Source organism: Mastacembelus armatus, chromosome 11, assembly GCF_900324485.2.
Source record: "Mastacembelus armatus chromosome 11, fMasArm1.2, whole genome shotgun sequence".
NCBI classification, from domain to species: Eukaryota; Metazoa; Chordata; class Actinopteri; order Synbranchiformes; family Mastacembelidae; genus Mastacembelus; species Mastacembelus armatus.
In genome coordinates this window covers 19,521,331-19,546,854 of record NC_046643.1, presented here as the reverse complement: position 1 = coordinate 19,546,854, position 25,524 = coordinate 19,521,331, and the positions used below count along the sequence as shown (strand labels likewise).

At 40.5% G+C, this 25,524-nt stretch overlaps 1 protein-coding gene across 1 annotated transcript; it reads right to left on the bottom strand.

Moving 5' to 3' along the window:
- Nucleotides 1-8,617: 8,617 nt before the first annotated feature.
- On the bottom strand, nucleotides 8,618-17,648 carry LOC113127001 (chitin synthase chs-2-like). Its single transcript, XM_026301195.1, has 22 exons — nucleotides 17,615-17,648; nucleotides 16,765-16,900; nucleotides 16,257-16,445; nucleotides 15,238-16,117; nucleotides 14,704-14,887; nucleotides 14,502-14,597; nucleotides 14,120-14,281; nucleotides 13,839-14,013; nucleotides 13,644-13,745; nucleotides 13,402-13,543; nucleotides 13,111-13,311; nucleotides 12,895-13,010; nucleotides 12,569-12,737; nucleotides 12,245-12,424; nucleotides 11,828-12,106; nucleotides 11,554-11,740; nucleotides 11,431-11,462; nucleotides 11,239-11,303; nucleotides 10,850-10,960; nucleotides 10,547-10,761; nucleotides 10,355-10,448; nucleotides 8,618-9,628 (listed from the first exon to the last, which is right to left on the bottom strand). The coding sequence occupies exons 1-22, from the start codon at nucleotides 17,638-17,640 to the stop codon at nucleotides 9,500-9,502; spliced, it is 3,870 nt and encodes a 1,289-aa protein (XP_026156980.1). The 5' UTR covers nucleotides 17,641-17,648; the 3' UTR covers nucleotides 8,618-9,499.
- Nucleotides 17,649-25,524: the final 7,876 nt, after the last annotated feature.

The following is a 25,524-nucleotide window of genomic DNA, read 5'->3' as shown; positions in this document are numbered from 1 at the left end:
TATTTATGTTTTGATGTGAGCATTTATGCTGTTGTTTTCCAAATAAACCAACAGAAGGGTGAGAAAAGAGTTTTATTCCTATAGATGATTCATAGAGTTTGTTTCAGTAACAAGCTGACCCCTATACAGACAGCTAGATATTTAATTTTGCTCAAATTTGTTTAGCTTGTATAACACGTGTGTTCAGTTCAGTTTATTCATATAGCACTAAATCAACATAATAATGATATAAAAGGCACTCTTGCATTATTTTACGTAAACCTGCAGCGACTGAGAAGTATTGTAGAGCCAAATTCCCTGTAACAAACTGCACAGAGCCAACAAACCTGATTCACAGCTGAGTCTTATTTACAATTAGTGTGCAGGAAAACTGTGTGGCACATGCAGATCCATATTCCTCTCTGACAGTACTTATGCTTCTCATTCGTGGCTGATTAGCAGCAAGCCTTGGGCTAGAAACAATCCTGTCAGGATATATGTCAGATCGATCAAATACTTTTACTTTCATTTTACACTGAATCACAGGTGACACACCTGAAACAAAATGTGAACTGCATCACTTTGCTAACGTCCAGCTCAGGCATTAAAAAGTTTTGTTAATTCCCCATAAAGTTTCTCTGCATATTCAGAAACTGAAGTCAAACTCTTTGGGCAAAGGTTTACTGACTGTCTGTTGGCAAAGACTACAGCAGTTTTCCAAAACCTGTGGCCTCCAGGAAAAGACAAGATGTTGTTTGACTGCATACTTATTCACATAGGAAGTACAATGATGGTGTGTGTGTGTGTGTGTTCGGATTGTAAGTGGTTATTGCTTTAAACTGAGAACACACCTAAATACGGCACATACTTGCCTAGGGATTCTTTAGTGGGTTACAGAGACTGTAGTTCAGCCTGTGATTAAACAGACCAGTGTTTCATCACACTGACGCTGCACAGTGTATTTTCTTTTTTCTCTTTTTGTCTTTAATGGCTGTTCAAGCAGAAAGTTTAAACAATGAAAACATATAATATAGGACATAATTATTTTCTACATACTGAATCATAACATTAGTCTGGCACGGTGGAGAGGTGGTTAGCTCTGTTGTTTTACATTATGAATTCAAATCCTGTTTAAACCCGGGGAACCTGTCTGTCTGTGTGGAGTCTGTTTTTCCCCATGTCTATGTGGGTTTTCTCCTCCCACAGTCCAAACACATGCAGGTTAGGCTGGTTGCTGACTCTGAATTGCTGCAGGCGTGAATGTGAGTGTGTGCCAGACTAGACCCTGCCTCGCACCCACTGCATGCTGAGATTGGCTCCAGCCCAAACCTCAACCTTTGATGATCCAGGATAAGCAGTGGATGATTCATTAAATTTCCTGCAACAAAAGAAAAATGGTAAACAAATAATAATATCAACATAATGTCCTAACTAATAATTATATAAAAAAATGAATTATATAATTGCAAGTAACCAAGTAGCTCACTACACCATTCTAACAATAAGCATAAGTGGTATCATTATTTTATTGTGTAATTACCTATTATGGCAGTCGTACTTAGTAGTTGTACCACTTTATGCCTTTATGTATTGATAATTTGCAAACAGACAGTTAGGAGGAGATGAAACCTGGATTTGTGAGGAAATGTGAATCTGACTGACATGACCCATAATGCTCAGCTGTCAGCAAACCAGTAGGGAAGTTTTAGGTCTGACCTGGACACAGACAGAAATAAACAGAGGGGAGGTTTTGTGAGGTTTATTAAAGATGTGACCGATAAAGCACCAAGGCAGAGCAACAAAGACGTGGACCCAGCTGAAACAAACAAAGGCAAGGAAAGAATATCCAAAAAAAAATAAAATAAAATAAACAGAGGCAAAAAAAAAGGATCCAGGATCTGTGGAAGGAAGGGAAACACAACTGATCCAGCAACTGAAAAATAAACCACCATAACTACAAGCAGAAAACAATCAAAGACAGGTGAACACAACCAGGGAAAATAAGGGAAAACAGGAAGGGGGGGACCACAATAAGACCATGACACAGGAAGTCCTAAGGACATCATGGCACCTCCAAAACCAGCACATTATCCACTGTTACCCTGCTTTGTTCAACTACAATATGATGGGGGTTTTAAAACACCCAAGCCTGTGTGTGGTCTGTAGATATTGCACTGTCTTCACTGGGCCGTGAACATAAACCAGACAGGTAACATTTCTCAGCACCGTGGACAAATACTTTCGCTCCTTAAATCTAATTTGTAAAAGAAAAAGGTTGTGCAATAGGACGTCTCTGTGGGAATGTGTTTTATGGGCTTGTTGCTTCAGGTCTTCAGGCAGGGATCTCTTGCTTTAAGGATTTAGTTTTATGCTTTTAAACGCTCATATATATCCAGCCCTACTCCACCTTGTCTGTGTCTCTCACAACACTCAGCAGAATTATTTCATTATTGGCTCAGATTTTCTCATGGGATCTTTTTTCTCAAATGATTTCATTTTGAGATTCACTTCCAAGGATTGTAAGAAAAAACAGGCCTGTAAACGTTAAAACACAGGTAATAAAAACATTGTTAGCAGCCCTATTTATACTACATTTTATAATACATAGGTAAACTCAGAAAGTTTATTTACTGAGTCAAACCCTCACTGGAGGGGCCCAGAGTCCAATGTGGACTAACAATACAGGAGGTAGTTAAACTAATCCCTCCTGGACCAGCTGACAGTAAAATGCTGCAGGCACTTTTCTTTTTGTCAAGTTGTTTATGACGCATGACAAAAAGCCTCAGTACGAATCAAAATGTCAGATACCTGTTTTGTGTTTTCATGTCTGTCTCCTCTAAATAATTAACTGCTTAGTTGGATATTTAAAACATTCGCACAATTCAGACTAAAAAGACAGCAACAGACAAACTAATGACAGGGTTTGAAGATTCCGATTCATTGTTGTAGAAACAAATAATAAAACTTGAAACCCTTTGTCAGAGGTGCAGTGATATTTTTCTAGAAACTGGGTTTGATGGCGATGACGTATCAGACACTCATTAATGGCACACACTGTTTGCATGACAGTTTTGGACAAACTACCCTCTTGTATAGCAGGTGTGTTAAAGTGCATCAAAGCAGAAACGTCTTTTCAGGTTTTCTAAGACACCAACATGCACAACTGGGCACGCCAGTCGTGAACATGCATGACGTACTGTTTCTAGCGGGAGTGCATGCACCAGCGTTTCTCTAAAGTGCTGCTGCCCTCTAGTGACATACAGATGTTGTACAGATGTATGTGTGTGTATATGTGAGAAGAAATAAATAAATTAAAAATATAATTTTTCGATGAATCCCAACACTTAAGAACAGCAAAGAGCCCAATGAAAAATACTGAATGAACCCTCCAGTTAAAATATGCAATATGTAATATACACAAGTTGCCAAACAAATATACACTTTCCCTCGAATCACATTTCTGCCACCACAAACATCCCAACAACCTCTCATCACCTAGAAACCTGCAAAAAAAAAAAGACTTTATAAGATTTTATATTTGTAGAAAGATGGAGGTAAAAAGTAAAGGTAAAAAAAAACAGTATGAAGGTAAAAATATAAATAGGCAACACTGAACATGGCATCTGCCACCTGTGTGCTGTTCAGTAACACACCACAAGGTGGGGCTCATAATTTAACACAGAGCCCTGCTGATCCTTATAGCTGGGAGAGAGCGTGTACACCGGCTGGTGACTGATTATTTATTGCAGTGCGATGAAAGCAGTAATTATACGGATCGTTACATGTGTCGACCTGTCTCTTTTGTCATCATGGAATTTGACATTTAAAGTAAAGAGGATTTTCAATTGGTTGACAGAGTTGAGCATCTGAAAAATGTGGGCATGTCAGTCCAAGTCTCTGAGAATAGCCTGTGTAATTTAAGAAGCTTATCACGAAGTTGACTTCATGTGAAGTGCAGGTTCCCTGCTGAGTCCAGGTGTCTCATGCAGTCAGGGGACCAGGACACTGCAGCAACACTTTGGCTCACACTTCATGCTGTGTGATGAGAAAGGATCCAGGGTTTGAACACCTCTCTGGTTTTTCCATTCTCTCTGCGTATGACAGTGTGTGACATAAGTAACATCCAGGAGAGACTGAAATTGATCACCACTGTCTCCATATTTAAACCGACAGCTGCATTTTTACCCCACAGTCATTTTTGGACGACATCAGTTAAAAAACATTTAGCACACCAGCATAAGCCAAAAACCTGGTTATATCACCAAGACGGGGTCACAGAAGTCACACTTAGTTTTCATCAAAAATGAAAATAAAATTGAATTTTCCTGTGCAGATTAAATTAGAAACATTCTTTGAGAATTACAGGCAGTGAGATTTTAACCGTTTTCAGATTTATGTCCTAATCCCCAAATTAGTTCTCCTGGGTGTGTTTATTGCTCCTTTTATTCTTCTATGGACGTCACATCAAATGCTGCAATTGCTGATCACAAACAGTAATGGGCAGTCCTATCCAGCAATAAAATCAATTCTGTTTACAACCATAATATTTTGGCAGCACTCACAGAGCTGCAGTCACTGTTTAACTACAAGTTGTAAACACAACACTGACATATTTTTATCTTATTAAGTTCTTGTAGCGAACACACAAGACATGGGGTAACATGAATCAATGTCAATTAATCAAATTAATCAATAGTTGTGTTCGCTGCCAAGATTCACTCTCCTCTTAGGCTTGTTTTTGGTCTCTACCACCTCCAGCTTCATGCCAACTTCATTTACACACTGTTTGTCATAGCCTGCCTGCTGCAGCCCAAACTAGCACTAATAAGAAACAGCAACACTGCAGCACATAAAACCAAAACAAGGAGCTGAAAGATGCTAAAACACTTTACACAGTGAAGTGGAAACTAGATTCAAGCAGCTCAGTTATCATATATTCCCTTTTTTCTCCATCTTCCAACGAGGAGCTTAACACATTTGACATTTTTATTGTCTGTGGTGGCAGAGGTTAATGAAGGACATCAACTTCTGGCTCATTTCAACAAAAAAAGCTCAAACTTTGACTATTAGTAGATATTTGGGATAAAATTATACTTCTACTTGTCAAGCAAACACACAGTGTGAACTAAAACAACATTCTCCATGTATTGTCATTACATTGTTCCCCAATCAAACGATTATTTATTAGCTCAAACCAACATTTCCTCTTTGGTTCCTGTCAGGGTTGGTGCTGAGGGGGTTAGAAATCGGACCAAGGATTGCCCACTCTGGTACTCAAGGTTAAAATGAAACTTTATTCACAGAACTCAAAGCAAGCAAAAACAGGAACACAGGAAACTAAGGGACACAGGTACATAGGCCAAGGATCAAAACAACACGAGTCAAGGGGACGAGACAGGAGAGTCAAGGTCACACACACCAAGGGGGAAACAAACACGGTCAAAGGCCTGGGGTCACACACACCTAGGGGACACACCAGACGCACACAAACAGCCAAGGACATGGACTACAGAGACAAGCAGAAGACACACGACCAGACTAAGACATGCACGAAGAAACTAAACATGAAGGAGGCAAACATGAACACTAGGATAACAAGACACGAACAAGGGAACTAAACATGAACACCAGGGAGCTAAGCAGGAACATAAGACATGGTGAAAAACACATACAAACAGAGGCAGATAACTTAACTTAAACTTGGGAGAACGAAAACCAGTCCATGATCAAAATCTCGAAAAGGGAAAAGGCAAGGCAATTCTGGGCAGTTGATAGTCAAATGAAATGTCTGGCAGGGATCGCAAACAAAAGCATGTTGAGCAGATGATCTAGTAAACAACTGAGACTAAACAAAGGAATATAAAGGAAAGAACAAAAATGAGGCACAGGTGAAAACAATCAACTAATTGGGTCAAAGTAAAGTGGAAAAAGACAAAACAAAACCAAATCCTAAAGGAACCTACAAAATAAAAGCACAACACAGGAACTCAAAACACGGATCCTGACAGTTCCTCCTGGTTCTTACAGGAGGTTCGGACAGATTATAGTAAAACCACATATTCAAGACATTTCAGGAAGCTGAGTAGTATCTAATAAGAACATCCACAGCATATTTACAGGTGGAGTGTGAAGAGACAAAGCTGACAAGCCAGTTTCACCTTTAAAATTGTCTTCAAAGGATTCTGTGAACTGCTGTAATTAAGGCAGCAATTTGTCTCCAACCAGCTGGTCTGGTTCAATGGAGTTTTTATCCTTTCTGACAAAATGGTATGTCCCCTGCAGGCAGATATTCTAATAAGACATTTAGACTTTTCTTCAAGAGCAGGGGTCACCAACTATGGTCCTTGAGGGCCACTGCCCTGCTTGTTTTCCAGATACCCTTCTGCTGATGACCTGGATCAGGTGTGTGCAGCCAGTCAGAAACTGGAAGGGCAGGGACTGCTGGAAAACCAGCAGGAGTGTAGCTCTTGAGGATAAGGATCTGTGACCCCAGACCCCCTAGAGCCAACATGTTTTACATCTGTAGTCTTTAGTCAAACACTGCTAAGAAATGTGGTTCTAAAATTTTAAAATTTTGTTCTTGCACATTGATTGAGTCAACATTGTCCTACAATTTGGTTTATGGCCACAGAAATAGTGACACTGCAGCAGTTTCAGCAGAACTTTGTGTTGCTGAGATGATTAGCACATTACAGTGCTAGCATGCCAAGCTAAATGGTAAATATTATACCTGCGGTTTCTAAACATTAGCATGTGAGCATGCTGATGTGCAAACACAGTGGTGGGCAAACCCATCTAACGCATGGGAAACGCTAATTAACATGTTTATTTTAGCTGAGCGTCTGATGTGGTTTTTGGTCTGCACGACCTGCTGCACTGTTGTTTCCAGTCGCCATGGTTGCCACTGCCAACAAATGTAAAACAAGGAAGAAATGGTCTGATGAATGAAGGCAGATTTTAAGTTTGCTGGGAAGTTCAGAAATATTAAAGAGGCTTAAACACTCAAGCTCAGGTCCTGTCATGTTGGCAGCCCAGTATCACCAAGAAGGAAGTGATCTGTTTAGCTTTAGTGTCTGTTTCCCCTTCACTCATCGTGCCAAACTCAAGTCACAGCAGGTTCCAGTTTACAGTGGAAAAGCATTAAAACCCCACAGGGGCCAGTGAAAGAATTTTGGAAACATGACACTTGGCATACCTGGAAGGTAAACCTAGAAAAGTCAGGATACTTTGGTTTCAGCTGATTCAATTTTCACACTGTTTTTTAACCTTTAACCACCAAACCACTGAGGTGCCCCTGAACATGAATATAATGTAGGTGAAGCAGCAAAAGCTTTGCTGTTGCTCGTCATCTCCATTTAGTTAATAAAGAAGGCAGGTGTCTCAATCCTGTCCAACCTTTTCTGCTCCCATGAGATCTCCACCTCTTCTTTTCACTTTGATTATATAACATTTATAAAGTTAATAATAAAGGGAACCAGCAGATGAACAGACTGACAGACATTATGTAAATTAATCATTGTATGATTAGATGTAGTGAAGTATCTGAACTATCTGTGCACAAATATCAGCTTTTATTGTCATTGGGTACTTGGCATGTGGATCAGATCCACAACACAACACTACTGAACTGAAAATACCACTTTTTAACACAAGTTTATCACTTTATGCACAGTACAAATACCCATCCATCCATCCATCCAGTCTCTATACCTGCTCGTCCCATTCAGGGTCCTGTGGGGCTGGGGCCAATCCCATCATACACAGGGTGAGAGGTGGGTCCGCCCTGCACAGAGTAAATGAAATTTAACCTTTAAAAATGTACGATGTGATGAAATTAAAAAGTACATGAAGAAAATACACTCAGGCAAGGAGAGTACATGCAAACTGCAGGCGGAAAGGGAAATATGAAATGTTCAACGACACTGTCGCCAAAATAAACACATAAACCCATAAATCAATAAATGTAAATACAAGTTTGTTAGCATATATTTTATTAATAATACCAGTTCCTGCAGTCACGATTAGTATGAACCAAATGTGTCACACAAGGACAGATGAAAGTGAGCGTGTGCGTGCCGACATATCTTACTATTTACCTGAAATTATATGGTCGTCTTGTTTTACTACATGACTACACACCTTTTTCTAGGTGGAGTCATATGCAATTACAGAGTGTGGGAGCTCCACCTGTACACCTCGGTGATTGTCCTCAGCTTAAATTAGCTCCGTTTTTGAGAATCATTAAAGATAATGATCACCTTGTTGAGGCCGGACCAGAAGACTTTGTTCTATAATCAAATTCAATTGTTCCAATCATACAAGTTTGGCAGCCAAACGAATTTACGCAACGTAAAAATGACTCATGGTTTTTAAAAATCCCATTTTTCTGCAACATGAAACAATTGGTTTCGCTCCCCTGTCACACCTGTACATACAGCAGCATATACTGTATAGACTGTGACGCTAGTTCGCGCAGAAATGTCCAGCATTTTCTCCAAAAGCTGAAACATGAGGAGCTTAATGAAGACAGATGTCAAAAACACAAGTCTTTAGTTAACTACAAGAAGTACTGTGTGTTTGCTGCTACGCAATAATCACTACAGTCAAGTTTTAAAGAACCTTTTAAGTTACATATCGATTTTAAAAACATCATCATGAAGTGGTTTATTGAGAAACAAGAGACATAATATGCAACATCATGGTATAAAGAGGTAAAGTTACACAGCACAGAAACATTTTACTTCAGTTATGTTGACGTTTGCCTCCTTCACTGAATAATAAATAGGGGCTTCTATAGTATCTAATGAGTCCATCCAATAAATGCACAACAATGGAATATCTAGTAATGACAAATATTTTAAAAAGCCGAAAACTCTTTGGGATCCAACATGTTTTGAATAGTGTACAGACATGTACACTCTGGAAATAGTTCATGCTCTGAAACAATATTAGATATCAGTTTATCAATAAATATTTTTGGTGTTCTCACTAAAGATTTCTTGATTTTCATGATTGAAGAGATCATCTGCCAAATATCCCTGACGTTTTTCACAGTTAGAAGATGATCATTAGTTGGTCTGTGACAGCAGACACAGACATGTCACTGGTCTTCACATTGTCTGTACAGTTTCTAAACATCACTCATTCCAGCTCATATTTCAGTGCATCAAACACAGGAGCAGCAAATTCAAAGAAAACTAAGCTTTACATAACAGAACCTTCATAAATTGTATAAATAATGCTACGTTCACTTCCTTAGCACACAACACACACATGCACACATACAGTACAAACAGTTTACAGGTTTTTGCTCTGTCTCTGACTTTTCTCCTTTTTCATCTCGCTGCTTCATTTGTTTTTGAAGCAAACTGGTTCACTATTTTTAAATAAATTACACTTGCCCACACACAATACGACACAACATAAAAAACACACATAACAGAGACATCTTCGGTAAAATCTCACATACACTGGATATTGAAAAGTGCTAAAAAGTTTTGCTGTTGCAAAGAGTCTGTGTTTACACCATCGTCCCATCACCAAAATTGATTCTGGTCATCCTAAATTCGTCATCCTCATCGTCACTCTCCTCTGATTCTGAGTTCACAGGAGAGCCGGGGTGGGACTCGATGTTGGAGACAGGGTCGACCTGGGAGGAGATTGCATGAACATCAGTGTCTTTGATTACCACCACACCTGAAATTCCTTAGACAGGTGACTAAACATTTGTTTGTGTCCAAAGAAGCAACACGAGGGTGCGGCCGGAACTGTGTCAGTACATCGAGTCTCTACTGGTTCCAGTAATTAAATATTTATTCTTATTATTAGCAGGTGACGTGAGACACACCTGGATAATTAGTTTGAGGTAAATTCTCATGCTTCTTTTATATGCTGACAAATTAACTTGAATGAAGGCAACGTTCATTCGACTTGTACTCCACAGCCAACAGCAATTTCACCCCTTTAAGGTTTGTGTTAAACTTTACATAAATGCACCTGCTCCAAAAAGATTAATAATAAAAGTCATCTGTCATCTTCCAGTTTGCAAAAGGTTCTTCCTAAGTGGTTGCCCCGTCACACTGTGTTTGTAGCTGTATGGTAGATTTCTTCGCTAAGATCACTGACTGACATTTCAACAGACGTAAAATATCCTCATTAAGAGTGTGGTCACAAAACTTTGTGCCATTTAGGTTACTGCAACTTCAACTGTAAACTAGTAGGAGAAGTAGTAATAATATAAGTATTAATTGTGGAAGCAGCATCAATGCTAGCAGTTGTAACTTAGCAGTAGCAGTGGTAGAGTACTGCAGTAGAACTGGTAGTAGTAATGAAGATCAGTAGTAGTGGTAGTAACAGTGGTAATAGTTGTATTTACCATTTTGCCTGGCTGGTAAAATTCTTCTGATTGATGTTTTTGCACCACGGGCTCAGTGTCCAGGAAGGCCACGTAGTGGATCAGCGTGTAGAGTCTGGATAAACACCGAACAAGAATGTTACAGTAGATTTAGGACACATAAGCATCATTAGCATCAGTGTGGAGACAAAGGCATCAGATATAAGTGGTCACCTGTGGTACAACATGCCAAAGAACTGGATCACAACTGATGTAGCAAATCCCACAATGAACATGAAGCCAATGGGGTCAATTTGGAGGTAGCCTCCTGTTGCGTTCAGGTTGAGGTCGACCTTTGTCATATTAATGGCAAAGACGCCATCGAAGACCTGTAGGGTGAAGGTCGCCACCAGCCACATGGCATTCAAGATGAAGAAGGCAAAGCATATCTGTGTGCACAGAAAAGGAAGAGATTATTACCTTCATAATAAAGACCAATGGCTTCCTGTTCCGTTTGCATTGTATCTCCACACCCACCTTGTTTCTCAGGTCACGCAGATCGCTGGCAATCTTTTCCTTTCGCTCTTTGTCATCAGGCAGAGGCTTCAGGTACTTCTCCTGAAGATCCTCCCAGAACCTGTGTTCCTCCTTCAGAGAAAAATACAAACACTTTCAGTTAATTAATCTATAGAGTTTCATTTTGTTGCTTAAATCTCATAATGTTATGAAGCAGAAGTTAATTCTGTGTATACATTTAGTCACAAGTACCTAAAAGTCTTCTAGGATCAGTTTGGTCCTTCATGGGAAATTTAATTCAGTGAGCACAATGTTTTATGGACTGGAGCAATAGAAAACCCAGGACAGATGTGACGGAGAGTGTTCAGAGGCAGATGAGCAATAGGACTCATAAAAGGAGACATACACACCTGGTTGAGTGAGGTCTCTTGCAGGTGCACATCGTTGGACAATGACTGTAGTTTTGAGACCCAACCTAGAGAAAACAGCAAGACAGGAAACTATTGGATCACATAAGATTTGTACATTGATTTGCAATTGTAATTATTATAACAAAAAAAATAATAAGTAACTGCTAGTTTTTCCAAATTTTTGGGACTTACATTGATGAGGAGGTTCAGCAACATTTATTTGGCTGAAACACAAACAGAGTTTATCAGTATCATGTGACACTTTGTACGACCGACAGATTGTGTTTCAGGCAACGTTTGACAGTAAGAACTTACTTGTGCTGGAATGTGGAATTTGGGATGTTTACATCTTCTACAATCGAGTTTTGGGGCTGAGGATTGAGCTGTTCAGGCTCAGGGTTCATGTTCTCCTGGTTGACACTGAGCCGTTCTTCTTGGGGCCTTCGGTTGGATTTTTTGCAACATTTGATCGAAGAGAAGAACTGATTTAGGGTATTTCTGGCTGCAGGGGGAAAAATTGGCTTCAGTTCAGTCAGCACAAACAATAATGCTGATCTAGTGTTGTAGTCTGAGCGACCTGGTTATCTACCTTTCTGTGCTGGTGTTCGTGGGGTTGGGGCTGAAGGTGTGTCAGCCCCAGCAGGAGGTTTCGACTCCCTCGTGCCCCAGGACACGTTGTTCATGTTGACCATGGAGTAGATGGTAAGTAGCAGGTAGGCGCTGGGGATACAGACGATGTAGAGTAAACCATAGAACACCAGAGGGAATTCCTGAGGATGCAGTATTGCAGTGATGACATAAATGATGGCCATGATGATGACAAACATGCTGCCGGGTGTCAGGATGGTTTTGTCTTTCACCATTGAGCCTGGAGATAAATGGATGAAGAAGTTATAGAATGAAAATTAATGAAAGTATGCTTTCAGAAAGTAGCACTTTCAGTATGAAAGTATCCAAATGAAGTAGCTACACATGTTCCTGCATGACCAGTTTGAACATAACTTACCAATGATGGTCATCGTCACCACCAACATGAGGAATGCATACATGACGCTCAAGATTCCTGCAATGGTGATCTGAGTGTCTGTCTTGAGCTTGAAGCAAAGGCCCAGGTAGATGGCAGGAGGTATCACAGATATGACCAGAGAACCAGCTGATGGAATGGGCAGGAGGAAGGATATACTACCTGGAGGTGACCACAGAAGGAGAATACACTCATGGAGTTAACTCTAAACTATCCACAGGTTCGATGAACACCAGCTGATCTCTAAATCATGAAGAACTCCACACCTGCACACATTATCTCCCCAAACAGAAAAATATCACCAACCTGCAACCATAAGGCAAATGGTGGCAGGCGCCAGAATGGCCGAGACAATGGCAAAGAGCTGGTAGAACATGAAGGGTTTGGACATTGACCGGTTCCTCCTGGAAATAATGTTGGTTGAGCCCAGCAGATCCACCACATTGGCCATGGTGGACGGCCCCCATCGCCGACGCTGAAGACGACAAATAACAACAACTTATACCCACTTAGATTCACATTCTGAAATGCTAATGATGCTGGCACTGGAAGAAAACATATAGCCTCATTTGTTGATCTTGTGGGTATTTGATTGCCATCATAATGTTTTAGCAAAGTCCTCAAAGACCCACCTGGTTGTAGAGCTCTTTGAAGTCTTCAGGTGCATTGGTGTAGGCATCAGATGCAGCATTGTACTCCACTCTCCATCCCTGCTTCAGCATCAGAGTGCACAGCCAGCGGTCCTCTCCTGTGGTGGAAAGATAATATATGTGAGAGGTGGAACCGACTGTGGAGGCTATCACCAAGCATGAGACAGACCAGAACCTCCATCAAACAGCATCCATTACCTTGGTCATACTGGATGTAGTGGCTTGCCTCAGTGGACTTCGTGGCATATTTCTTCATCACATTGTCGTCCATCAGTGCCTCTGCTCTAAACAGGCTGAAGCAGCCAGGGCTGCACAGCACACTACCAAACACATGCTCGGCGGTCTTCTGCAGCCAGTGACTCACAGCGTACTCAAACTTTTGGAACCACACTACAGGACCTGCAGAGGAAACACAGGGGGTAGTGTAAAACCTTAGCACAACTCCATGTTTCTTTTTTTGGTTATTTTTCTTTTGTACTGTGTGCCAACCTGATCCAGTGGGGTGAATCCTTCCACAGGCTGCCCCAACACGGGGGTACATTTTCAGACGATCAACGAGCAGTATCAGAGCAGCTGGATGGAAATCTGTGTCGCCATCTAAGGCCAGGAGGTAGGTGTTGTGCTTCTCCCTCTGGAGGAGCAGAAACAGTGTCTTGTTTTACATTTATTCTATAGTGTAGGTTCCACACTTTTTAATGTTCAAGTACATCAAAATGTTTTTGTATTCTCACCTGGACCTCTTCCCTGAGCTCCTTCTCGTCCTCTCCCCCCTGCCAGCGTTCGTAATATTTGGTCATGAGTTTCCAGCCCAGAAGGTAGTAAAGGTACATAACCTGGAAATTAAAATATAAGAATTAACAAAATTATTTTTTTCACCATGAAAATTAACTGTAACTTCTGGGGTCTACAGTTTGTTATTTTCCTACCTGAGACCATCTCTTCTTGTGGCGAATGAGTTCTTTGTTCTTGAAGTGAACCACTATGTTGTTCCCATGAGGCATGGTGACGACAAGACGCCCTCCGTACGGCGTCCTGATGATATTCTGTTCAGGGATCTGCTGCTGCCTTCTGAAACTCTTTTGATTGATGTTTGTGAAGGTGCTGATGACAGAAAACAATAGAGAACGTATTTCAGGTGAGACCTGGACATTATGGTCATTTCTGAGACTTAATACTGAAATGCACCTGCACTAAACATGGTTCTTACCCATAAACTTCTGTAATGACTTTCACAAGGTTCTCTCCGTATTCGTTGACGTGACCATCATTGCTCCCCTCAGCAGGGACAAATGCGTCATCAAAGAAGATATGGGCTTCAAAGGTGAAGTCCTTGGACTTTTCCTCATTCTTGGGTCTGTACCTGTCCAACCTGCAGTGAGAGAAAAGTAAGGAGCTGTGATCAAGTACAGTGCACTGCTGAAAGTGAATAATAAAATCCTGTAAGAAAATTCCCTTTGCACACTGTTTGTCTTTGCCACTACAAACCACATTTCTCAACTGAGCTGAGTTTAAGATTCCTTTGGCAGACGATATTGAGAAGACTAAAGAACTAAATTTAAGCCAGTGCAATTTGAGTTTGTTGAACTCACCTGAATATTGAGATAATGATGTTTATCATTTCATTGTAGGTCTCGTGCCACATGGTCGCACACAGATAGATCATCGCTGTTTCTAAAGGCCTAAATCTTTAATGACAAAATATGAAAATTTGAGAGACATTTCCATCGTACAAGCATGAAGGACTAGAGGAACAAGATTGAAGACGGGCCCCTGCAGATGCAGCACACTTACTTTTTCTTCTTGCTTTTGGTCAGGACGTCAAATCGCGTGTTGAGGAGCAGGGACTGTTCGATGAAGGCTCCTTCATACAGCCTCCTCACAAACAGGTCTTGGGTTCTCTGGATGCGATACACACTAAGGTACCATAGATGGAGGGTGGCCAACACAAGGCCGAGCCACCAGGAAGTTGCTGAACCTGAGGGTAGATAAACAAAAACATTCAAAAATAAAATGTTGGATACAACAAAGTACCTTTTATCTCTACCAAATGTTTATCCAGAAAAATGCAAATAACAAAAGTTGGACAATACTTTCAAAGTAAAAACTTTGAAAGATGCATTTCTGTTTTTAAAACACCAGCTCCTAAACATGTGTAGGTGCTATGTGCAGCGGTATGTAGGACAGGGTGTGTGCCCCTGGGGGCCTCCACAATTGTGCAAACAAATTTGAAGGTGACCTGAATTTAAAAGCTTCAAAATCTATAAACGATTTAACCTTCTCTTTATGTGTCGTTTTTGGAAGTTGTGGTGGGCTCCAGTTTGTTACCTGTGAGGATGCCAATGTCCGTCACCTTGGACATGTCCAGGAAGCACAGAGTGTGTGTAACATCTAGAACCAGCTCTGGGAACACACTGCTGTTCTGGTTTAGTGTTCTTCCATCCACAGCTACGTTACAGTAGCCTGTGAAGTTGATGCTTGCAGTCCCGTTCAGCTTTACTCTGTAGTCCTGATAGTAAACAATGACGGGGATGATGAGAAGAGCCATGACAGCCAGAGAGGCCAGGTACAAAGGCAAGATGAAGCATCTGCGCAGGGCGTGCATCTTACAGGCTGCCAGTGCGAACCAGTGGCAGAGCGCGGAGGAGATCAGCTGGACCCCAACGGTGATGACTATAATTCTTGTCTCACGGCTCGGGATGGACTTCACGATGTCCCAGTCCATTTTGGCCAGAGGAACGTAGGCTCCGAGAACACAGGCGGTCACTGCAATCCTGAGCAGGCTGGAGAGGATGTGCAGCACGTTCTGGCACTTGGTCATGTCTCTGCAAAGGTTCTTGAGGAAGATGGAGCTGCTGTTCTCACCGATCAATCTGAAGTAGGTCTCCCACCAGTTGAAAGACACCAAGAAGGCCCCGCCAACAGCCAGACCCACCCAAATAATCATCTTGGTATTAGCAGGATCCTTCATGATGTATAAGAAGCAGAACAGGACAAAGCCGAGGATAATGAGGACCATGGAGGTGATGGATGGCAGCAGGAAGCGGTTCCTTTCCCTGGCGGTGCACTGAGTGCTGACCTGGAGGAGCGTAGAGACCACAGCTACACTGTTCAGTATCGTCACGTTGGTCACGATGTCCAAGTGTGGCATCGCCACGATGGTGAGAATCGCTGCACCCAGAGACGCCATGAACTCAAAGAACAGAACCTGAAGAAGAAGCAGAAGCAGATGATGAAATTCAACAATGTTGTAAGAAAAGGGCCAAAATTCCTGCCAGGCTCGGTTTTTGCCATCGGAAAGAGATCAAATAAAGATGCTGACATTAGGAAATGTTGTCTGGCCTTACCAAGGCAGTGGTAGATTTTCTTGGCAGCTTTGATGTTTTGTAACATGCCTTCCAGATGCTTTTAAGAAAAAGAAGGACGCTGGAGGCAATAAGACAGCAGCCGACACACAGCAGTGCAACAGGTTTCTGCTTAGAAGGGATGGTTTTTGTGCCTTCATTGGACAAGGTGATGAGGAGAAGGAAGGATGTCTGGAACAGAGAAAAATCCATTTAATCAATACAATAATACTGCAGTGTAGCCTGAAATCAGACAATAACTCGTAAATTAACGTAATCCTGCTGGTTTATTATGTCAAAATTACATTTATAATCTGGCACTGATAACAGGAATTGATTGAATTGATTAGGTCTATCAATCATCAGAACCCACTGTAGTGTAACCCACTGTCCCATCTCTGTCTGGGAAGCAAAGACTTAATGCAATCACGCCACAAATTCAGGAATCATTCCTCCTGCAGCTGTAGTCACATTGGAAGTGTTAAGAAAATAATGTATAAAAATAACAAACCTTGCTACAAAGCGCCAGGCCAAACACAATCACAGCGACTGCATACAGAGTGACGATCTTTAGTAGTTTGATAAGTTTCCAGGGCGTCTGTACATCTTCGATGGTGGGAACCTCTCGGGCGACGTCCCACGGCCTCCTAAACAACAGAACCAAAATGACCCAGTCTCATTTAGATTAGTTAGAAAATCAATAAGCAAATATTTCAATTCCAAATAATTGCTGTAGGCAGAACAAGTAACACAAGTATTACACTTGACAGTGTTTTATCTTCACTCATTCTCCTTTAATTTAATCTTAGTTAATCTTCTATTTGCTGTTTCCTATTTTTTATATTTGCCTCTGTACTTTTAACTTGTCTTTTATTTCTCTAAAGCACTTTGAGTTGCTCTGTGTATGAATTGTGCTGTACAAATAAACCTGCCTTGCCTACTAATTAACATTCAATGTTGCTCATAAACATGTAGTAAATAGTTTATTCGGTCCTATAATGTAGTTATATGAAAAAACATATTTTCAGTGTTTAGTAGTGTATCCAGTTAAAATAATGAAGGATAAAACACATTTACACATAAGCCTTCATGTTGGATTATTAATTAAAATTATAGACATAATAGTCTAGAACTATGTTATAATGTCTAATAATTCATTCTGTTTACAAGTTATAAAAAAAACTTAAAATATTTCTACACTTTCTAAATAAAAGTAATTGAATTTTATTACCAAAAAAAAAAACCCAAAAGAAATAATTTACTAGTATTTAATCATTAGCACAATATTCTAATGATTAAAACAGTCCTGCAATTTACTAACAAATCAAACATACATCTATTAAAAATATGAGTGCACTTACTTCATCGTGTCTTTCTCATACTCCATGATGATTATTGTAAGTGTAAGTGTAAGCTCTGATAGAAAAAGCTTTTATAAAGCTACACCTGCATGACTCATGCCTTTAGCCCCGCCCCTCATCTGTGCCCAAAGTGGACTGTGTAGGTGAGCAGCAATGGAAGTCACAGCAAACTGACTGTAAAAGGACATGAATGCAGTTCAGATACAGATTTGAGTACAATGAAGAAGAGACCAACTCTCTTCACTCAGTCAAATGTGGGTATTAAATCAGCCGTTTCTGTATTTGCAGTGTTCTGGGGGTAACATTCAATGCATGCAGGAAAATTTAGTTGTGGACCAGTGTTCTGGTTTGGAGCTTTCGACCCTGTGGAGGAAGAAATTCAGAGTGACTCGCCCAGTGTCACTGTGGTGGAAAAAATATTCGCAGAACATTATGCACAACAGGGACAATGTATAAATAATGTGCCTGTTTATTACAGCACACGTAATTGCTCATTGATTGAAGTTTTCAGAATACCAACTAGACCTGAAAGTCTTTATGCAGCACAATAGATGTAAGTGATCATTACTGGAGGAATGTGTTCACCTGGGATCCACCGGACAAACACCAATTAAAATAGTTTCTTAATTTACCTCGAGAGTAGAGTCTGTCCTCCACTAGTGGCTGCTTTGTTAATGACTTACTATAGTAAGTAAGATAATTAGAAGGTGCTGTGCAGAAAAAACACACGATCTCAGCAAAATTTAAAGTTTGTTCTGAAAAGTAAAATTCATGGCAAAGCTAAGCATTACACATTGTCAGACTGTTACTTCTGGTTTCATCCTCTGGAGACCATGAACCATGGAATATGGCAATATCAGCGTTGGTCTGTCAGTAGAAACTCCCCCAGTAAATATTGGGTCAGTGCCACGAAATTTAACAGATAGTCAAGTTCCATGGAAGCCACATACTAAAGAGGTGACCCGTCACTGTCATGTCACCTTTAATCTGCCAAAGTTGCCAAATGTAAAAAAGGCACATTCAGAACCAGCTGATGCACAGAAAGGTCTCGTCTGTGTAACCTCAGATATATCTACAAATCATGAAATTTGCAGATATTCATCCTTCCTAAAGATTAAATGTCAATGATCGTTTCAGTCAGTGGTTCCTAAACTTTCTGAGATAAGGTCACTGACATGTCTTACCCAAAAAAAGATTTTCCTCCTTCAGCCCAGTTCGTTTGAATAATAAATAACAACCTGCCCAGTCCAGTTTAATCTGGCACATCAGGTTGATGTATCTGATCATATCAAAAGCAAATCTTCTTCAAGCAGACTGACTTGTGTGTCTGGAATGAGAGTGGAATTGTCATCATGGTCACATGTTTGAGAAAGTATTTGTAGGGGGTTAAATTGTATTTCATTTCCTTTTCCTGTGAAGGACCTGAAGAAAACAACAGTGAGCGACGGCAGCAACACTGCTGTCTGCCATCTGCTTCAGTCAAATGCACCAAGATCCCCCCATTAACTTTCTTTGCACATATAATGATATTTTCTAAATTCACAATCGTCACAATTTGATATGAATCTGCACGTTCAGGTTCAGGACGACGTTTGTTTGAAGTCAACATCAGTTGTCTACACAGGCTTTGCAGAAAATGTCATTTTTTAAAAGATTTTTAAACTGAACTGCACACTAAATAATGTGACAGAGTAAAACACTGCAGCATAATAAGTATTTGTAATTTAAGCATTTCTATTTTACTTAGTTTTTTTTTTGTTTTTTTGGCTGAAATTAAACTTTAAGTGCAGTAAAACATCTGATTGTCAGGTTCCCAGGTGAAGTGAAAGAATCTGGGTGGGGTAAGTCAAAGAGCAACACCTGCCCTGATTTATTTGAACTTTCTGACCTCTCAGGCGCCTTTGAGCAAAAAGAAAAGAAAAGAAAGGAAAAATATGCACCTATCTCTAACCTCAGGGATCAGGGCAGGTGTCAAGAAATCTTACTACTAAACTCTTTTACTTTGTGCACATGACAAATCTGTTCGCTTTTCCACTACAGGTTATTTGTGCTCAGAAACATGAGCGAGCGGCTGAAGGCTGGTGTGAACGTGATTGAAGGCTGTGGTGTGTGACCTGGTTTCTAAACAAACGTCTTGTTTTTCTTGCTACGACACAGTTGAGCAGGTGCTTTTTTTAAATTCATGCTCTGCATCCTTTTCACAGCTCATTTTTATTTCCTTCTCTTTGACAGTAGGTGAAAACAAGTTTCCAACTCACAATCAGCAAATAGCATCTAACGTCAACAACAAGCAGAAAAATGAAGCCCAGCAGGGTGTAGTGCTGCTGCTGCTGCTGCTGCTGCTGCTGCTGCTGTGATATCAGGTGTCCATTTCATCAAAATACAAATTACTGTTTGACAGGAGCAGAATGCTAAAGCAACATGTAGCCATGTTTCATTTCATCCTGGCTGCTTTCACTAAGATAAACAGTCTCCAGACTACAACAGCAGAAAGAGCTAAAAAAAAAAACCAAACATATCATTAAGTAAATAAGGAAATCTGTTTATTTCTATTATAGTTCTGAACCAAAGGACCAAACACATTAAGACCTGTCTGACCCTGCAAACGAGTTTGAGGTTTTTAGTTTCAAACAGAGAAAAAGCTGCTCTGACAGGTCTAAGTTAGGAAGAGGTGAGCATGCAGAGCTCAAAAAGCGATTACATCTCTTTCTGGATTAGGTCTGTGAATAAATCAACACAGGTGTGGTCTTTCGGTCCCTTTGGAGCAGCTGGTGTCAGAGGCTTTGCAGAGGTTTTCTGGAGTGCTATTAAAACATCCAGGGATGATCGTGCTACCATGCTCTGCTTATCCCACAGTAAAAACATATCAGAAATACCTGAAACAGCTGAGGAATAACTGGGAAAACAAAGAGACCACAACTTTATCAGCAAACAGGTTTTCCTGTCTCTTGCTCGTCACTTGGTACCATGGGTGTTTCTGACTGGTATTGTGGACAGATCGCCTTTTAGACCTTTCCAGCTAAAAACTAGTCTTTAAGACGCGACTGGGGGGGGGGGGGTGGCATGTTCTTCAAGACCAAACCCAGAAATCCACTTATGGACCCGGATTAGCATATTGTCATGTCACTATGTGGCATCAAAAACAAACAAAAATCTAACCTGCTCTAACCTGAAGATTCAGTCCACAAACCTGTCGCTCAAACATCGAGTTCACTGCACAAAAATCTGTGGATGGGGACTTGTCAAAATGTTTGGTATGTCAGACGTGTCCTCCTAAAAATGAAGAGATGCCAGATTGTTCCTGTAAAACCACAGGTGATAGTTGATGTTTATAGGAACCGGCTGCTGCTGGTTTGTTATCAACTAAGACTCATCAAGGTTTTTCCACAACAAAACAGTTTTCAGGTTTTAATTCCTCGGCTTGTCAAATGAGGTTTTCTTTTATCTTGGAGGAACTAAAAACATAAATGTCACAGTCAGACGTGGCTATGACTGATGCCACAGATACTCGAAGTTATTTAGTCACGTCCTACCGTATTGTGTTGAATATTCTTGTATCTTGGATCTGAGGCTGAATAAAACAGGTTGTCAGACATTAGGTTGTTTACTTCCCTCACCTGAGACACACATCCAGCAACAGAACAGGTCCAAGAGCTTGCAGGTGGATCTGCATGAGGTCATTTCAGAGAAGAGCTGGTTCTTCCCTACATGCTCTGCAGAGAACATACACGACAGAAATGCATTAAAACTATTGTGCAAAAAGACAATAAACCTGATACATTAAAAACTGACGACACACACGTTCCGTCCCCCAGATGTGAAAACCATCTAAACAAAGACTTGGCACTCTACTTATTATAAACACACTTCAATCAACTAGTGAGAAGAACATGAGAAAGTACTTTGTCCTTTAAATTCACTGCAGTAAATATTAGTTTTTGACTGTGTCTCTGGTGAGTCGGGACAAACCGCAGCAGCTGCTGCTGCTGTTTTCATTTTGTGGCCGGTGGAGAAGTTTTCTTCTTTTTTAATATCTAACTAATTTATTTCTAGCAGCTCACAGTTTCAGGGAAGTCAAACTTGCTTTAACAAACTGTAACCTTCAACCCTGCACCAGGAACTGAAAGCAGAATTTTCTAAAGGTGAGAAACTTCTCAGCCTGCTGATCCGTCTGATGTGGGAAACAAGCTGGAATTTAATGACCTTCCTCGTTGTTTTCTTGGCTCTATTCCCTTCCTCATGAAGGGGGAAGAATTTATTGGTATTTCCTTCCTTCTTGTTCTTATCTGCAGATATTAATTCGACCGATGGTCCATTTTTCCTTTATTCAGTTGCATTTAAATGAACTGTGCTTGTGTGTTTCTGAGAAAAGCTAAAGGTGACGACACTGTCAGATTCTGCTAGAAGCCTCTGCTAATAACAGAGGAGTAATGCATCGTGATGTTATCTAGCATGTTCTCAGCCCAGAGCATCAAATACTCTGGCAGGAACCCCTTAGGCATCCGTGTGAGACAGCAAATGTAGCTCACAGAAACTATGTGGTTCCTTTTTGGAACGGACTGCTACCTGGTGATATTTGGGGACTGATGCAACCGTAGTGAAAACCCTGTGCAGATGTCACGTGTCCCCTTCAGCATCTGTATAAGATAAAAAAATGAAAGATCAGGCTGCTGTGTCGGGAGTCTGGTCATTCCTCTTGGTTCCAGTTACTGATCATCGGACCCGAATGTCTCGTTAAGCTTTAAGGACGTCACAGACATCACAGACGTCACTGACACCTGTGTGTTGTGAAAGAAAAACTAATTCTGTGTGTGATCCTGAAAGTACATGGGGTGGAGGACTTTCCCCTGATAAATGAGTGTCCACGTGTGTTTGAACATCATCAACAACACTATTGTCCTGATTAATGCAAATATATTGACAAATTCAACATCAACACAACCTGGACTACACACCCAAATATGTACCTAAGGCATAACGCACAATTAGTGCGTTAATTGTGCTTTTGTTGACATGCAGAGGAACAGGTACTTCATTAGCTAATTGAACTTAAGGACCTTTTCTCTCCTCGCACAGACACAATGTACAATATGATGCTCTGAGTAACATCTTTAACATCCTCTTTTCCTCTCAGTGTTTCAGGGTTGAAGATCCTCATCTCTGTTTATCTAATTCACTGAGATTTATTAGTGATGTTTCTTCCATCTCTGTTCATAAAATCACGGGACCTTTCTCAGAGACTTTCACAGCAGTTATCTAATCCCTTGCATCGACGCTGTTAGTGTTGCATAAAACACTCAAAGTGCACTGTCATCAGATGGTTTTGGTTTTTGATTTGATAACTTTTATCTCTGTTTGTATCAAAGCTTCATCTCTATCTGCACCTTTGGGAGATCTTATGAAAACAGGCCACCAGGAGCTTTTTTATATTTCTTCTTTTTAAGAGCAGCCGTAAAAGTCGTAATTCAAAAACGCTTCATGGCCCCAAAAAGAATCAGTGATCAGGTTTGTTTCCTTCAGTCTCACTGTTATGATGTAACTCCAGTGTTTTAAGATTTTATAACAGCAGAACCACAGAGACGTCACCTCTGTCTGTGTACAGGTACAGTGATGATGCTAAAACTGCATCATCACTGACGAAGCAAACAGTAGTTCACATACTGACCCAAGTCTCTCCAATTAATGATGCATTGTCATTAAAATCAGCAGGTGTTCCTTAATTGTAGGTTCTTATTTTGGTTATTATGGGGTGGAGATGACTTACAGATGTACATCACTAGGTTCTACACACATAACTAGGAGGTATTCCACTAAAAGCTGCACTTAGCCAGTTTAAATATAGCCACAGTTACTTTTCAACATGAGCTTTCATCTTTTTTAAGCTCTTGTCTTCCTGTAATAGGTCAAAGATCTAATATTTCTGATCTTTCTACCACAGAAGCATCACAGCGTATTGTTTTAAAGGCTGCTTTCAGCCACAGATAACATCTGGAGAAACACAATAGATCCACTAAACACGTGTTTTTCATAATTTCACATTGTTTTTAATCTTTGCATTGAACATTTGATTTAAGATTATTGCAACAGGTTTGCACAGATTCCAGCTTTTCCCCTTGTGACCTATAACTGAACCACCCTCGATTATTTTAGTTGAACTGTACAAATAGAACCAGAACCATGCCAGGAGTACATTGGAGCTGCGGACCACACGCTCTGTACTATACAGCAGCACAGCAGCAGAATGAGAGAGCAAAGTGCAAACAAACTGAAAGTAAATCATCACCAAATAATTAAGGCAGTGCTGACTCATCCATCATTATCTCAGTGACGGTGTTAATTACTGATGTCTAGCAGGTATTTTTACCACGTTCATCATCTTAGTTTGCATGAGGACATGGTGAGAGGACACCAACCAGCCCACAGTCACTGCAAACCACAGGCCGCGCTGCTGACAAGGCAAAGGATCAAACCCTCTGATCAGAGCTGACCCCTCTGCTGCGTGATGCTGCTGGTTCAGGTCTAATCCTACAGCTTAAGCTGATTCACCTTATGTGACAGAGCCGGTGTCATCAAACCTTTGTGCTTGGATGCAAAGGCATTTTAAGAATTGTTGTACATCCAGCTGCTGCTGTCAGATGTCATTTACGGCTCCTCTCTTGTAGACGATCCTTTGCCCCAGTGCTCGGCTTTTTGATGTGAGGCCAATTTCCTCATTTTAGCGCCTACACATGACATTGTTTTATTGCTAACTGCTCCAACATATGTGTCACAATACAAAGACGACCATGTACGATGAAACATAAGAACGCTGAAGCCTTCACACACTTGGTTCATTACACTACAGTTACAGCTTTTTGCTGTATTGTATTTCAAGTCTGTTTATTTTTGTCTCCGTAGACGTGGATGAGAAGCTTTAGTTGAGTGTTGCTTTTGTGTTTTGGTTGAGATTTATGCTACTGAAGACAAGTGAGGGAGCCGCCCACTGCCACTGCTGGTGATGAGCTGATTGACACTTAATGTGGGTGAAAGATGAAACTGATTCAACCTGATTGACTTCTGCACACTGACTCAGACTTAGCTGAAATTCTGTGCATGGTATTCCCCTGTGGCTGACCAAAACCACGTCAGTTGCATAATTTATACAGTTCAACTGAAACCAAGACTGTTCCTCAGATGTAAATCACAGGGGTTGGTCCCGGGACAGAGTCACGTCCACTTCTGTTAGTGCTAATGAAAAGCAGTTCAGCTCACTAACAGATTTAGAGATGGCAGCAACGAGCTGCTACACTGCTGCTCTCAGAAACCTCCCACACCTCCTCCTTGTATTGGCCTTTGCACGTATATGACTTGTGTCCACGTGCGTGTCAGGCTTTAACATGCACGAGCAGTAATTTGCATTTACTGTCACCGTTTAAAACATTGGAATGAATCTCCTGAAATAACACACTGATTCAACAACCATATATGAAACATATTTTTATAAGCTGCTCAAGATTAAACTTATTGTTTTGTTGTCCCTTCACTTAATATTAACAAAGACGTCTAGAAATGAACTGCAGCTGCACCAAAAAAAAAAAAAAAAAAAAACAGAAAACATCCACATCAAGCTGCCTGGCTCCAAATTCTTCTTTTGGACATTTGGATTGTAAATATAGATAAATCCAAATTATGGCCCAACTCAATTTTGTTTTTTTTGTTTTTTTGTTGTAAAACACTTTGGATCTACTACGGTTGTGTTAAACTTTGTCTAATAATTAATTATTAGTAATATTCAATGTGTGTAGTGTCAAAGCATCACAGACGTTTTATGTTTCTGATTCTAAAGGTATTTTTTCATGTATTTGTCTCTTTGTTTATTCTACTATACGTGTATTATAATATATATACTGTGTGTATCATTTTACTACATG

Bases quoted from the DNA above. Each gene is read 5' to 3' on its own strand.
- LOC113127001 (XM_026301195.1), bottom strand. From the start codon at position 17,640: ATGGAGTATGAGAAAGACACGATGAA. The intron at 16,446-16,764 runs GTTTGTTATTTT...TCTCTGTTCCAG, and splicing joins GCCTGGCGCTTTGTAGCAAG to ACATCCTTCCTTCTCCTCAT. The intron at 12,738-12,894 runs GTGGGTCTTTGA...TGTCGTCTTCAG, and splicing joins TCAAAGAGCTCTACAACCAG to CGTCGGCGATGGGGGCCGTC.